Raw genomic sequence first — 15,548 nt, 5'->3', positions numbered from 1 at the left:
GCCAAAATATTGGAAGATTTCACCGTTTACAGTTTTGTTTTACTTTTATTCCTTGGGTTGATTTAAATTATTAGCAAATAAACACCCTGTGCAGAGGTCCGTAAAACAACGTGTCCTGAAGCCAGTCAAAAAAACCAAACTTGAACGCAACTTAATGTGACAATAATCCAGAAACTGAATTTAACTATTAGAAACAGAGCGAAGAAATGGCTCAGTCAGCTTTTAATTCATTAGTGACATTATTCAGTGCATCAGACTGTGATATAAAACAACTCAGTATCAAAACAACATGATAAAAAAAGTTTTATAAAAATCATAAATACAGCTCAGATCTGATGTCGCCAGAAAGTCAACGTACATCCAACACCAAATGAAAAGAAAACAAACCTCCCCAAACAACAAAAATGGTGCTAGGATCAATACAGCTTTCAGGAAGGTTATCGTTGTGCAAGTTGAATGCAGACTTGATAGTTTTATGCTGGTTTCAAAAGTACACCTGTCTGTGGATTAGACTTCCCTTTGATAACCTGTGATTAAAGAAACTGCTTCCAGTCAGGTAACTTGTGAAACCCCATGGTTGTATTCATACCTCATTTAACAGTTAACACAATTCAGTCTAACCAAACATATTTACCATAAATGCTTTAGACATAGTGTAAACCTTGTTATATTTGATTGCAACATATTAAGCACATGCTTTCACTAGAAGAAGAATCCCTTTCAATCCATCTATCAGTTGCCTCAGTGGTGAGGAAAAAACACCTGAAAGAGAAGAAACTTAGTTTTAATGAAAGAAAAAGAAAGTAAGGATATACAATGTACACACTAGAGCACACTTCAGGGTTTTCTGTTACACGAACATGTGGTCATTGTTTAAAGTGTCTAATCTTGAGTTTTTCTTAGTGAAGAGTTGCTTAAATTTTATTAAACAATGGATGAAAGAAGCAATTTTTTTTTTTTTTAAAGCATCAAAACTTAATGCGGATAATAACTAATAGTTTTAGGAACAATTAGATCTAAAGGCACAAACTCGAATATCCACATTCTTGTGATTGTGTGTAAAGTCAGTACCTTTACTTTAGTGTGTCGAGTGACTTGGAAGGCGTCTTCTGCCATGTGTGAACTGAAGAATTCTTTGTCACAGTCTTTGTTGGTGCCATCAATAAGACTGACTGCTGAGGTAGTGTTATAACCGCTGTCCACCTGAACACGTGCAAAAAGCAGTCAATCAGAAATATTCTGTTACCCAAAACATCAATATGAAATTATCCTTGCTGGGATTAAGCTCTTTTTACGAACCTGCATGCTAGAATCGTAGCGTATGCTGCTTCCCTCTGCCAGGAGAGACACAAACATATGAGAGTTTTCTGTTGCTGATGCATTAACCATGCGAGAGCTGGTCAGCTGCTCGGAAGGCCCCACACCTTCGTCCTCCTCATACTCGAGCCTCGGTTCAATTTCTGTCTCCTTGCCTTCCTCCATTTTCACAGGTTCCATTGGGTCCACGCCAACCCTCTCAGTGTTGGTGGGGTGAGAGTCTTGTGTCAGGGGTGATGATGAATCTAATTCCATAGAGGGGAAAGAAGAGCGAGTGGCAGAGGGGAGGTGTTCTTCAGCCACCTCATTGTCTGGGAGCTTAGGGTTGAGGATCGGTGAGATGAGGGGAGGGGAAGCCCAGCAGCGGCCTCTAGGTCTGGGCCTGGGTCGAGAAATGCGCTGGGGTTCATTGTGGCAATGGAGCTGGTGTGGGGAGCAGCTACGAATGGGAGAGCAACCCTCAACAAATGGACTCTCACTGCAGGAAGCGACTATATCCAAGGGGGCACCACGTGGGGTCAAACAGCTAGGCTGGTTTCTCTCAGCTAAAGAAAGAACACAGTAACAATTACTTGCCTTTTTACCAACATTTTGTCTTCTCAGTCACATATTCTTTATTGGATCATAACATTCCTGAAGCACGACCCCATTCAGAAGATAAAGACACATCTGCCTCGATTACCAGTTGCTAATTTAATGTAAAGACCAAATTATAGGTGTTCTTCTTGCTGCAATGCAACTTATTCTGCATTTTATAATATCACCAACTAAACACATGGAGGCATCACCACCATACTCAAAGGATTATGTATTATAGAGGAAGATTTAAAACTACTAGCTGGATGAAAACTGTTGACACACACAGACACACTAAATACAAAACCGTGTCAGTGTGGATGTAGCCTTAGCCAATATTTCTCCAATTTTGATTTGTTTGGATATTAAAATTTTAGTTACAAAGTGTAACTAGTGTTTTAGTTACAACTGTGTACCTGAGCCAACAGGTGTGCATTCTGCATGTGCAACAATAGGAGAAATTGTGGGGGAGATGAGGCCAGCAGGAGAGGACCTATCACGGAAGAGAGGACTGTCGATGCTGCCAAGGCTACAATCCCGGAAGCGTCCGTGCTGGATGGGACTCGAAGAGAACTGACCCTAAAATAGCAATAGAAATTTTATTTATATAGCACATTTCATTACGTGTAAACTGCTTAACAAAGAAGATAAAAACCTGTGTAGGCTCACAATCCTTTAAGGCAGCAAAAACACAAAAACAAATCAACAGCAACTATTTAATGTAAGCCTGGGTGAAGGCTAACAGTGTCAATGTTCATTTTCCTGTTATTAAAATTATTCGTTGAGCAAAATATGATCTCTAGATGCATTTTTTCTCTTGAATTTTATGCCTAAAATAAATCGTTTGGGTAACGGTTGTGTATATGAAATCTCTACACTCCTCTACTCACTGTAGAAGGCGTCGGAGCTGACACACCACAGGCCGAAGGGGAGGAAAAGATAGCAGATACAGCTTCTCCCTCAGAACCTTCAATGCAGTCTCCTCTCTTGGGAGATGGCTTTTCCTGACCGGCATTGCCTCTCTCTGGACTTGGAGGGCTCGAGCTGTCTGAGCCACTATAACTATTTTGGCCATCAAGGAATAGTTTTCGTCGCAAGGAGGAGCTGCTCAGACTCTCCTGCACTGGATCACACACCTCTTCATAACGGTAATATTCCCCTGTGAGGAAAAAACAAAAACAAAAAACAGTGACTTGACAGCAGATTGTTTGATTTTCTTTTTCTCACTATGATCCTGTTGGTGTTTAGTCAAGGTTTACCTAGAACTTTCTCCAAATCAAAAGCCAAAGGCAATGTAAGGGTTGTCTGACATCCAACTGTAGATCAAAACACACAAAGTTATGTATATATATAAAAAGTAGGTAAAAGAAAAAAAAAGGCAAAACAGGTTAAAAAAAAAAAAAAAGTAACCGACCTGAAATTTTTTCTGGCTCCTCTGCAATCATTGCAGACATTGAACCTTCAACATTAAAAATAAAAGTTTTTACAAAACCAGAGTTTAACAGAAATCTATGGATAAAAACAGAATAAATACAAATACAAAACCTACAAGAATTAAGAAGTAACATAAACGATAAGACAACTTACTATTCTTAGAAATCTGAGGGACTTTACGGGTCTCTGGTGCAGCCCAGGGGGAAGGGACAATTATTCCTTTGGTGAAAAACTTTATTGGAGACAGGATAATGACATCAGTACAAAGGGAATCTATAAATTCTGGGTACACTAAAGTCTGTATCATTAGCAAAGATGACATTTGGTTACCTGCTCAATAGCATTCTGACGTTTTTCCTCAATGTCCGAATCCGTCCTAAAAGAAAGACCACTCACTTTGATAGAGTCTTTAATAAGCTCCCCAGGTTTAATACATAGAGGAGGTATTAAAATCACAAGATAAAACAATACAGATCTTCCTCAAAGAATTTCACATTTGTCACAGTGTCAGCCGTATTACATCACTTACCTTGTCTGACTGAGGTAAAAAGATTGCCGCTGAATTTCCTCTGGGTCTATGTGCACTGGTAGGAGACTGGCCATTTCATCAATAGACCAGTTAAACTTAGGTGGAGTCTGGGTAAATTAAACAAGTCTAAAATTATTAAGAGACTACATCCACTCATGAGTAAATGAGTTGAGTAGATGATATGAAGTAAATTTAAAACTTACAGCTTTACAAGGTAGGGACTTAAATACAGATGGACTTGGCACCAGCGGTTCGCGAAGATGGTGATAGTCGTTTGGACTTTCAAAGGGGTTTCTAATGGAGGGCCTGCCTGGAGTCTCTGGAGTGATCTGGATCTGAGCATGGTCCCCCATTTTAGCTGACAAGAAATATCCAAGTCGGGATGACGATAAATGACAATCCAAATACAAAAAGACACTAAAATTATTTCGTTGTAAGATTTTCCGTTTTGTTCTACCTCTAGTACGTTGGCTACATTACTTCCTCTGTTTCTATAGCGTTAACAAACCTTCGAAGGAAGCAGCTTTTAAAAAGAGGATTTAGCTTCACACATTTCACTTCACCCCTAAGTTATTTATACATTTACGCAAGAACTAGATAACGTTTGCCTTACAACTGTTGGTACTTACAATTGTAAACGAGCCGGAACTCTAACAGCAATATTCATTGAAAAGCCAGCAGCAAACAATCAGCAGAGAGACCAGTTCAAACGTTTTTTTAATTTCGCCCACAAGGCAGGCTAGCCAATAGAATCGTCGCAGGAAGCTCGCGTAACCAATGAAGAATTTCATGTCGTCACTTCCTTCAGCACACTTTCGCGAGTAGCGGCAATGAGCGCTGTCAGCTAGCTAGGATCTTATATTGACCTTTACGTGATTGTGCTAGCCTGGTTTTTGCTGATTCAATCTAAATGTATACGAAACGCCTGAAATCTGGCTGATTTTTTTGCGTTGTGTCTCTAAATCTTAATTTGTCAGCCACTTGCTAGCTATAATCATCCATCACTATGGCCAGTGCAGCAAACGCAAATCTAAACGCAGTACGGGAGACGATGGACGGTAAATATGAAATTTCTGCGTGTAGTGTTTTGTGTATTTGTGTAATAGTTGAAAATTCATCTATATATATATATATATATATATTATTAGTACGTTTTAGCATGTGTGTCATAGCTGTGTCTCTTTTTACTTCCTCCCCCAACAGTGTTGCTGGAGATCTCCAGGTTGCTCAACACTGGCTTGGATATGGAGTCTCTGTCCATATGCGTGAGACTGTGTGAGCAGGGAATCAACCCAGAAGCCCTTTCTGCAGTCATCAAAGAACTGCGGAAAGCTTCCGAGTCCCTCAAGGTACAGACACAGCCTCCCTTAAAGCTAATCAGCTCACATTGTATATACATGTAGATAATTTACTGAGCCAACAAGGAAATTATTGTTAAAGCGGCAGAAGGATAAAAATGGTATAATCTACAGCTTTATTAAAGGTACCACAGGCTTATACTTGATTCCTTGTTAGGAAAGGTAGTGCAACATGAATCCAGTCTGGGTCCTTTCTGTATGACGTTTTGCATATTGTCTCCAGGTACTCACAGTCCACCCACAGTCCAGAGACATGCATGGGGTTAGGTTAATTTTGATTCCAATTTGAACACAGGTCTGTCTGCATTAATTTTGCAGTGGCAAAAGAACATGTACACTATAAATCTGAGAAATCACAGGAAGAAGGTTTGATACAGAAATATCTCTGCCATCTTGTTTCACCTTTTTTCACCAGTTATGTAAAGGAGACTTGTAGAGTTTTATAGAGAACAGTAGGAATGCTTTTTTTTTATGTACGCAGAGTCAGTCCTCTGTAGTTTGGAATGGAGTGAGTTGGCCATAATGGTAAGCAGTTTGTTCAGTGACCTCCTGTCCCTCACTGACTTAAATGACTCCAGATTCCAGCCAATGATGGTTCCAAACTTGTGGATTAGTTTGTTGATCCTGCTGGCATCTCTGGCACTGATCCTGCCTCCCACTGCTAACTGAATTTGAGCTTAGAAAGTCCGGTCTGCTCTTACCCTTCTTGTACATAGCATCACTATTTATCCTCCAGACCAGTCTTTCATTCAAGTGAACACTCAAGTACCTGTCCACCGTTTTACCATCCTTGCCTATAACGTTAATGGGCTTCGGTGCATTATTTTTATTTTATTTTTTTTTAATTTCCTCTAAAAGTCAAACATCTCTTTTTGACATCGAGGAAGAGGTGATTTCTGCGAGACCATTTGTTTGAAATATGTTAAATATGCTTGAAACTATGTGTTTAGAAAAATACTAATACTTTTCACAGTGGCAGTCACTTGTCTGTGTGAATCGGTCCAAGTAGTTAAATTCTTTGGAATTGTTAGCCTGCCTGCCTATCAGATTTGCTTATCAGTTCTCATGGCGCTGGAGGAGGAAAATAGTGACACAGTCTACAGCATGGATCTAAACAATACTTTAGTTTTAAAAGCCAGTGCGATGGTAAATTGCAAACTGTGTCCAGGACAAAAACAACTGAATTTTGCTGCTAACCTAACTACAGATCTTTACAAGCACCTGCACAGACGATATGCTAACGCTAATCTAGCCAAGAACCCAGAGTGATGTTAAAGCTGAGCGAATGCTGACCCCAGCCCAGCATACTTTGTGTTCATGCCTAAATACTAAAGAAAAATACTAGAGCAAAGATCATATGCGTGTCTTCAGTAGGATAGGGATTTGTTTCTGTGTGTGGGACTGTATAGGTTTATGCTGTTATATAATATGAGACAAAATTCTATAATTATGAAACAATGAGTTTCAGGTCATTTTATGGAGAAAACTTTCTCCTGGGAATAATTAAGCAACTTAATCCATTATGTTTAAGAAAAGTGTTGTGTGTAATCCCTCAAATATGTAATACCTGTTCTTTTTATCATCACACCAGCCAACCGAGTCTTTCCAGACTTATTCAGATGTTTAATTGATGTCAATACTAAAGCGAACACCAGCAATGGCAGTGTGACAGGCTGAAAGGTGAACTGCCTGCAGCAGGTGTGTGTGTGAAGATAACATCTGAAATTTAAGAATGTTTATAAAGATGCGGCCTGGTGTAGGGTGACAGAACCTCTTTTTCCATTGCAGTTTTACTGAGATATGCCGACACAAAGTAAGCAAAACACATGATTTTAAAGCATTATGGGCATATTATTAGATTTGCATAGATATAAGAATCAATATAACCAAATCTTAAACACATACTTCCAACGAAGATTATTTTGCTCATTGAAAGAGGCTTAACATGTCGTCCAGAAAATAAACTCTGGTCATTTAATGCATATCAGGATATGAAGTACCAGATTCACAGAAGGGGTTTTTATATAAAGTTCTCTCCTAACCTGCTGCTATTGGCCCCTTTCAGATATCCTCTGCTGCATCTATAATCTGTTGGCTTCCTGTCTAAAAGACCACCCCAGTCAACTTGCAAAAAAAGTCATTACTATAAGTGAGCCTTTGTAACATTTTTTTTTTTTTCATATCTCTCAACAGAAGTCTTACTGCATGCAGTTTCCTTAACAAATAGAAAATGCCATAAACAGTCATAGCACATGCAAAAAGCATTTTGTCCCATTCACTCATTTCTAATTTTTGGCGTTTCTTGTGTATGTTGCATTTTCTCTATTCCCCAATTCCAAAGAGAGATCTCTTTTTCTCTCAAGCTGTGTATGAAAGGATACATACAGCGTTCTTAGAATTACCATCCAGTACTCAAAATCTCACACACACACACACACACACACACACACACCTTGCTTGGAGAACAAAAATAAAAAGCATGAAGAGCAAATGTGGTCAGTGCTCAAGCCCACAAGCAAACTAATCTTTGGTATTGATGATAAATATTCTACACGTGTCCTTCGGTGTCATCAGGCTACTGTGAGTATGACGCTGGCAGGAACATTGATCTAAAAGCGACCTACTGCGATGCGATATGCGATTATTTTTTAAGGTATTTGTCTTCTGTATTATTAAACAAAGACAAGCAATACATCATATAGTATGGCCAATACTATATTACATTAATTTTAAACTGTTCTTTCCTGGAAGACAGACCTCTGTTATGATGACATGAGGTGATGCATGAATTGATGACTGACATTTTTATTTAACTTCTTCAATCACAACAGTATATTTGAACATACACAATAGTTTATTTTTAGCTTACAAACATCTGAGCATAAAGTGCTGACAAGGAACCCTGGTGTAAACATTAAAATGAAAGTCAGTACAATGTGCAGATTGCAGAAATATACATAAAAAAATCAGTGGCTTTACCACACTCAGTTTTTCGACATCTGTGAACTACTAGACAGTCATTCAATTAAAAAATAATATTAAATAAATAAAACTAATAAATAAAAAATACACACATCTTACTGATCTCTGCAGTCAGTAACATTACACATAAAGTGCAAACATAATAGCAATTGTATAAACACACACACAAACACGCCTTTAAAGTTTAAAGGCGTGAAATTGGACGGTCTAGTTCTGATTAGCGTCACCGCTGTCTCGGTGGAGTTTAATAAACTCGGCCGTCTGCTTCTTGCTATCTAAAATATAACCAGACACTGGTGTAAATTCTCGACTGTCTCATACTTCTGTTTAATAAGTTTTCTGTTTGACGTTTAGTCAGCTGTGTGAAAACCAAGGAGGAACCCACCCGGGGGATTAATAAAGTTTTATTTTATCTAATCTAATAACTTTAATCTCAGCCAAACCGATTTACTCACGAACAAACAAAACACTGAAAAAAGCCCAACAATAACATTTTTAGGTTGTCTAAATGACTTATATATTACGTTTAACCCGAGCAGCGAAACTCCGCGGTGATCTGAAAATGATGTGCCGGGAGTTGTGCCGTTCTCGGCCGCATCAGTAACCCTCGAGCTCCCGGCTAGCTGTCGAGCTGGTGGGTAGCAGACGCCTCTGAAAACGTCGAAGCACTTTTGCAAATATGGGATATCTTGATAAACCGAGCAGATATTTGATGTTTACACAACTACTTTCTCGCCTGAAAATATGTTAAAAGTTTATTTTGTGACCCAGAAAGATTAGTATGAGTAATTTTAAAACTTAGTAGCGGCCGCCATTGCTGGAAACTGGAGTTTGGCTGGGCCGCGCTATGAATTCTGGGATATGGTAGTAATTTGGACAGCCTTCGGCGCGTCGCTGTGACGTAATCGGTCTACAAATGCGGCCTCAGGAGGATGCAGCCCATGAATTGTATAATATAATCGCAGTATAATCGCAGCCTTTGCGGTTAGAAAATTGCACTTGATCATGTCGCGATATTATCACAAATGCGATATATCGTTCAGCCCTATTCTCATCGCAGAGACTGAAAAACCACATCAAAGGTAATGTGTGATATTAATTTTGAGGCAGCCTTTGTGTTTTCCTCATCTTTTCCCACCCATTCATTTTTTGTTTGGCAAAGATGTCCTATGCTTTTTACTGGTAAAAATATGAGTCGTGATGATGACTAACTAGCATTTTATTTATTTTCTCTTTCAGGCTTCCGAGAACTGTACAAACTGAAGATAAAAACAGATGACTTAAGTTTTTGGACCTTTTAATGGGATCGTGCCTCCTACCTGCAAGTGTACATACATGGGATCGCCAGCCAATCAGATTTGTCTCCGTTTTGGCACTGTGTGTCTAATTGGTGACTAATGTGCTTCTCTTTTGTGTTTTTAATGTAGTCTTCTCCTGAAATGAGCTCATACGCAACCATTCTGTCTCAAATATAGACATACTCCATGTGTTTCCTGTTACTTCAGGCTATAATTGACTTCCTGCCTTAATTTGAGTGCAGACTCGATTTCTGATCATTAATTTGTTTTGTTTTTTTAAGATCTATAATATATTGTGAATTGTTTTAGTTTTGCATTTCTGTTTTTTCTCAACATTTGCCATTTTTGTTTTACATGTAGCAGATGAAGTGTAAATTAAAGTGTTACAGTGAGCGGCCACCAGGTGGTGTTGTCTTTCTTATTACAGTCAGGGGTCTTTATCGCTGTTGGGAAGCTTGCACAGTTGTAATTTATTCCACCAAGTTTTTCCTACTGACTCACCATTTCTGTGATTTTAATCAGATACTTTTTAAAATCACATTTTTTTCACATTTTATTTCTTTATTTTTGTTTTATGTTGAGCCAGTTTTCCAAATCCATCCCGATGAATTCATAGTTGCACCCCTTCACCTTTTATTGGGAGGTTATCTTTGTGCAGGATTTTACAAAGGAAATTATTTTTCCTGTCAGACTGGGTGAAAAGGAAAAGATACTGGCGGAACATTGCACAGTGTAATACAAAAACAGACCGTGCAGGACGCACTTCAAAAACGAAGACTTGAACAAGGGTCATTCTTTACAGCAGGATGCACTGTTGCTCTGAAATCTTTCCTCCTTTACGTCTGTGCTCTATTCTCAAAAATCATTGGAGAATACTGCAAACTTGCCCCCCCCCACCCCAAAAAAAAAAAAAACACATCTTTGATCAACAAGGAATAAAACTCCTAAATCACGTACAAGCACATGCATTGTTTTGTTTTTGTCCTGTCTTTAAAATAGATCTATTCATCTTCGAGACGAGAGAAAATGCTGAGAGCAGGGAACATTCCTCCACAGGCCATATATAGGCTAGAGGAGACCTCTTATTCACACAGGCTTTTATCAGTAGCTTGTCTGTGTCCCCTTATGTGTGAGAGCTTAGGTGTTCATGCGGTGCTGTAGATGTCTACAAATGAGTAGCCCCTAAGCCATCTGACAGTAACACCTCACCGCTCACAGGCACGCCACAGAGAAAGCCAGCGATTGAGCAGGAGAGCACGTGTGTGTGTGTGTGTAAGCATTTCTGTCTTCTTCTGCTTTGTCTCGCCATCTTGACTGACAGGCTCCGAGTCTAAATCTCTGTACTGCTGCTTTGATCTCCTAACACAGTATCTCTCTGTTCTTCTTTACCAACACCGTGTTTAACCAAGAATGAGAGACATACAGACTCGATACGGTGGCTCTGCTTGATAGTCCGTAAGCCAAAACAACCCCAGGTCTCGGTGGGGGGTGAGCCACAGGAGATGCTGATGAAGGAAGACCAAAACCTGGAATCTTTTTCTTTTACAAAAGGAAAATTGTTATGCACGGCTTGATTGGCTACTATGGGCATGGGATTCGGGATGTATTGCCCTCTGTTTGATGTGTTTGAAGGTTTCTCCTCATCCTAGCAGCTACTTTGATCTCTGTTAAACAAAATATTCCCAAATCCCACAGTCCTAACAGAGATTAGCGTCCATATATGCATGAACATCTAAGAGGTGTTCAACTAGGGCACTGGTCAGGTCACATGACTGTATCAACTTAAGAGGCGAGCGGGTCCTCACGTAAAAACTTCTAAAGGTGTTTATATTTGTATGTCTGATAATTATCCAGGGCGAGGATTATTTTTTCTGATAAATGAGGCCAGTCTCATTTAAAAGTGAAAGATCTATGTGCAGCAATTACAGTTCAGGTGTGTGCAGTGGATATTAGGAAAATAATTAGACTGGACTGATTAGAAGGTCTCTAAGTAAAGGGAGAGATGGTCTGTTGATGTTTTTCCAAACCTAAATTACAGCAATATTGGCGTATGAAAACAACTACAGTGGAGAGACTAATTTAAAGCAGAGTTTAAACAAAAGTCAAAAATCTCTGTGTGTTCAGGTCACTAATTACCTTCAGCAATAAATAGGCTGGGGTGAGGCGTTCCCTACAGAGACGTGGCTTTGTTTGTCCATGAAGGCTAGAATTTTTGGTTTAAAAGAAAACATCATTTTTGACAAGTTATTAAAATTGTGTGGTAGTGGTAAGAATTAAAAATTTTTTAATTGAGTTATAAAAGAAGAGACAAAGTTCACTATTTGAAATATTCTATGTCTAACAAATGTTTTACCACCACTAAGATACTTGCATTTGCACAATCCACACAGTGATGGGAAGTAATAGAGAAGTATTCAGTCCTTTTTTTCAGTAATTTAAATGCGACTTTATACTTCTGCTACAATATTTCAAGGATTAGGTTTAAAACCTATAATATCCACATAGCTTGCGTTAAAATGTGTGTTACATGAACGCATAAGCAACTGGGATCCACTTAACGTACAGTAATTTTGGCTCCTTTTTTCTGTATGGGAATATTTTTAGGTTTCAAGTTAATTTTGCTAGTAAGTATTATCTTTTGCTGTGCAGTGGCCACTATGGTCTCTAGTACAGGATAATGGCACTTAAATTTTTTAAAGATTCTCTCGAGACTATTGCTTTAATGGCATCAACTTGTTTTAGAGCAAGTGCCATGGGACCATAAGCAGAAAGCAACAGTTTTTTGTGGGGGGTTTTTTTTTTACACGGTGGTGGGTTTGGTTATTGTTTTAAAAATGTTTATCCATTCCATCTCACAGCTATCACAAACTATTGATCATAACAGTACAGATTGCGCAGTAGTACATTAGCCTCAATAGCAGCACTCCAGTATTGTTTGAAGTAATATTTGTAGAGCAGATCCTTTACTGGTAATTGGTGTACCTACTTAAGTAAGGATAACTTAAGCAGGAAATTAAAACGGTTCTTCTAACACTGATTAAAAAAAATGTCATTACTAAGCAGTGGAGCATATCCTGGAGGTCTGTATTGAAATGATTGATTAATATTTCTGTAACGGTTTGAGCCTGTTTGGCCCTCATCCTTCCGCAAGGTGAAGCTCCACTGACTGTATTTGCCCCAAGAGGAGTTCTGTGACCTTGTTAGTGATTTCGCCAATGCTCCACCGCTGATTAAATACTGGGCACATTTTTAAACCTTAAGATTATACTGTTTAGGTTCCAATTCAATTACATAGCAAGGAAATTGGATCATAAACTCTTTAAAGGATCGTTAACAATCATTAGACAAGATAATAGCATGGCAATCAAAATATGTTTAAAAAAAAAAAAAAAGCAAAAAACTTCCAAAGTCTTTTAGTGACTTTGTTGTTTTTGGACATTTTCCAAGATGATTAATTTGGAAATGATTGATTTACAGTTGTAATTAGCTGTGCTCTGCATAGATGCATAATAATCGTATATCTCCCTGCTTGTTTTAAAGTATTAATTGGTTTCATTAACAAAAGCAGTTAATTGAATAACAATTAACAAAGTTGATGATGGTATCGGCAGCGCATGCAAACTCCCTTGTGTTTTCCCTGTGATGATAATGAAACCACCTTTTTATCAGATTGAAATTTTGTGTGTTGGACTATGTAATGACTAATATGATATTGAGCTTATTAGTTTATTCGAGTGACTCACTGAGGCGTTAAGCTGGTACTGAACACTTTGTGTTTAACAGGTAGGCACCATATGCTGCCTTAATCAGACATTGGAATCACATTTGGTTGTTAAATTGTCTTCTAATAAAAGCAGGTAGTAAAACAACTTGTGCTAATTCAATTTCAGGAGAGTTTTTCTGGAGTGAACAGCTGTTTCTGTTTGCTGGATTGCTTCAACAATCTCCCTCTCCTCTTTCTTATTTGTAAGGTTTAACTCCAACAGCTTGTTTGTTCTTCAACTTTTCTTGTAGAAAATAGAGATGGAGGGTGGACGAGCTGTCCACTCTCCTTAAAAGAAGACAATGCCAGGCATATTGTAGTGACAGCTTGCATTGTGTGTGCGCTTGTGTGTGTGTAAGAGAGAGGGAGAGAAAGGAGAAGGGAGATGGAGAGTATGCGTGTGTGTGTATATTAGAAAAACAGAAAAATTTAGAGAATGTGTGCACGCGCGTGTGTGTGTGTGTTTGCATGTGTGTTACAGTGACAGCTTGTATTCTACGTGATTAATGATGTGCTGTGTGACTTGATAAGTGCTTCGGAGGACCAACGCTTGTTTCAATTAGACCTTGTGAAGGTCGCGACGCCGTGCCGGCCTCTCATTATCATATCCATAATCAATCCACATTATCATAGGGGAATGTGGAATGGATGTGTGATATCTTGGTCATGCACACGCACACGCTCACAGGCACCTAATGACATACCAAAACACAATAACATACTCTCTCACTCACAAGAGCACATGCACACTCTTCACTCCAAGTTGATTTGAATCATGACAGTGGCTGTCGGAACGGATTGTCTGTTCAGATTAAGTGTATGTTTCTGAGAATTAAGCAGCATTGATGGTGGTGGCATTTCAGATCCCCACTGCAGACACAAATGCCAAAACATCATTCTGTCATTACCCCCCTCCTTCTCTTTCACACAAGCACATATATGACCACACACACACACACTTAACTAGGACCCTGGGGCATTTTTAATAGAGGCGAAGTGATTCGTATGTTTTTACTCCTCTAATGAGAACAGATTGAGTGGTATTTACACTTCATCGGCTGATCTAACCACCTACACATTTCCCTCATGCTTCTGCTGCTCACTGGCCAAAACAGACATGTGGAAAGGACCAGAGCTTGGCTTTCAAACAGCGACACAACATGAACATTATCTTTGTCTCTTTGGCTCATGGTGGCAGCGTGGCAAGATAAATATGAACTGTTAAAAGAAGAAAACTGCAGCCAGAATTGGGATCTTAAAGGAAGCTGCGTGTATTTGATTCAGGCAATGAAACGGCAAGGAAAAAGCATCTTAAACTGGATTTAAATCTCTGGCGAGCTCGTTGTTCTGGCGGGGGCAACTCACTTGGGATCTGACTGTTATTTCCTAGGAAATCTTTAATATAATCAATAAGTCCGCCGAACATAACAAACATTTAAACAAACTAATAAGGATTATATAATACAATAAAAATAAAGTGAGGGAAATGTTGGAGGTTAAAACTTAAATTATAATACTACTGGTACAATTAGAGGTCCTGAAGAAGATATTAAACATTAATTAACTCAGTAGGCTAATATTCAGTGAAGGGAAAATCTTCCCAGGCGGTCAAGATAGATAGGCTGAGGAAGAGGAACTTAAAGCACTTCAAAGACTAAGGATACCACTGATTTGGCATTTCACTGCTATGATATTGTCAGATTTACAATTAAAAAATGTAAGTATTTTATTCCATGCATTTTATTCTAGTGAGTTTAAAAACTATGCTGCTCGCATAACCCAAAAAGATAATTACGTTGGAGAATCAGGTGTGTTGTGCTCATAATGGATAATTTAGACTTCAAAATAAATGAGGACCACGCTGTACTTCTCAAGATCTGCGAGCAAGCTTTGATTAACGTTAGAGTGAAGTATGAATTAGTTTTCCTGTGTGTGCCACACTGTGTTTTTATACTTGAGTGACTTGAGTATTGGGCTACTTCATTGTTTTCTTTTCAGGGGAATTTAAGCACAATAGCTGCTGTATGAATTAAACCCATGACCTTCCTGTTGCGAGACAAAGTCACTTCCCACCAGTTCATCCTGCAGTGGTATTCTCTGGTAAAATGAAAAATGTAATTAAACTGTAACCTAGCGGTGCAGTTTATAGGTGCGAAGCTTTCCTCTAGGCTGGCATATTACTCATCAGGTCCTTGTTTATACCGTTGTGCAAAGTTGACTGAGTTCATCATAGATCAACGAATCTATAAGCCTATCAGATGATGGCTAAAAACGTGCAAAGCCCTGCCCTG

The 15,548-nt window shown here is 38.8% G+C and overlaps 2 protein-coding genes across 4 annotated transcripts; one reads left to right on the top strand and one right to left on the bottom strand.

Annotated features, from left to right (window-relative positions):
• Nucleotides 1-207: 207 nt before the first annotated feature.
• On the bottom strand, nucleotides 208-4,601 carry bora (bora aurora kinase A activator). Of its 3 annotated transcripts, XM_085477421.1 has the most exons (13): nucleotides 4,486-4,601; nucleotides 4,060-4,214; nucleotides 3,857-3,963; nucleotides 3,658-3,703; nucleotides 3,481-3,559; nucleotides 3,308-3,352; nucleotides 3,153-3,209; nucleotides 2,784-3,052; nucleotides 2,310-2,472; nucleotides 1,425-1,862; nucleotides 1,300-1,334; nucleotides 1,072-1,203; nucleotides 208-762 (listed from the first exon to the last, which is right to left on the bottom strand). In XM_085477421.1, the coding sequence occupies exons 2-13, from the start codon at nucleotides 4,207-4,209 to the stop codon at nucleotides 742-744; spliced, it is 1,542 nt and encodes a 513-aa protein (XP_085333547.1). In that variant the 5' UTR covers nucleotides 4,210-4,214; nucleotides 4,486-4,601; the 3' UTR covers nucleotides 208-741. The 3 variants fall into 3 exon arrangements, with proteins under 3 accessions (XP_085333547.1, XP_085333545.1, XP_085333546.1); XM_085477419.1 differs by having other exon boundaries at nucleotides 1,300-1,862; nucleotides 4,486-4,600; XM_085477420.1 differs by lacking the exon at nucleotides 4,486-4,601 and adding an exon at nucleotides 4,314-4,469 and having other exon boundaries at nucleotides 1,300-1,862.
• A 41-nt stretch (nucleotides 4,602-4,642) lies between these two features.
• On the top strand, nucleotides 4,643-9,893 carry mzt1 (mitotic spindle organizing protein 1). Its single transcript, XM_085477423.1, has 3 exons — nucleotides 4,643-4,914; nucleotides 5,060-5,205; nucleotides 9,436-9,893. Exons 1-3 carry the CDS (start codon nucleotides 4,863-4,865, stop codon nucleotides 9,457-9,459), a joined length of 222 nt encoding a protein of 73 aa, XP_085333549.1. The 5' UTR covers nucleotides 4,643-4,862; the 3' UTR covers nucleotides 9,460-9,893.
• The last annotated feature ends 5,655 nt before the right edge of the window (nucleotides 9,894-15,548 follow it).

This window comes from Copadichromis virginalis, linkage group LG13, assembly GCF_057382275.1.
Source record: "Copadichromis virginalis isolate Kocher_CV1m ecotype Utaka linkage group LG13, C_Virginalis_male_GT1.1, whole genome shotgun sequence".
NCBI classification, from domain to species: domain Eukaryota; kingdom Metazoa; phylum Chordata; class Actinopteri; order Cichliformes; family Cichlidae; genus Copadichromis; species Copadichromis virginalis.
This window is presented reverse-complemented; position numbering and strand designations above follow the sequence as displayed.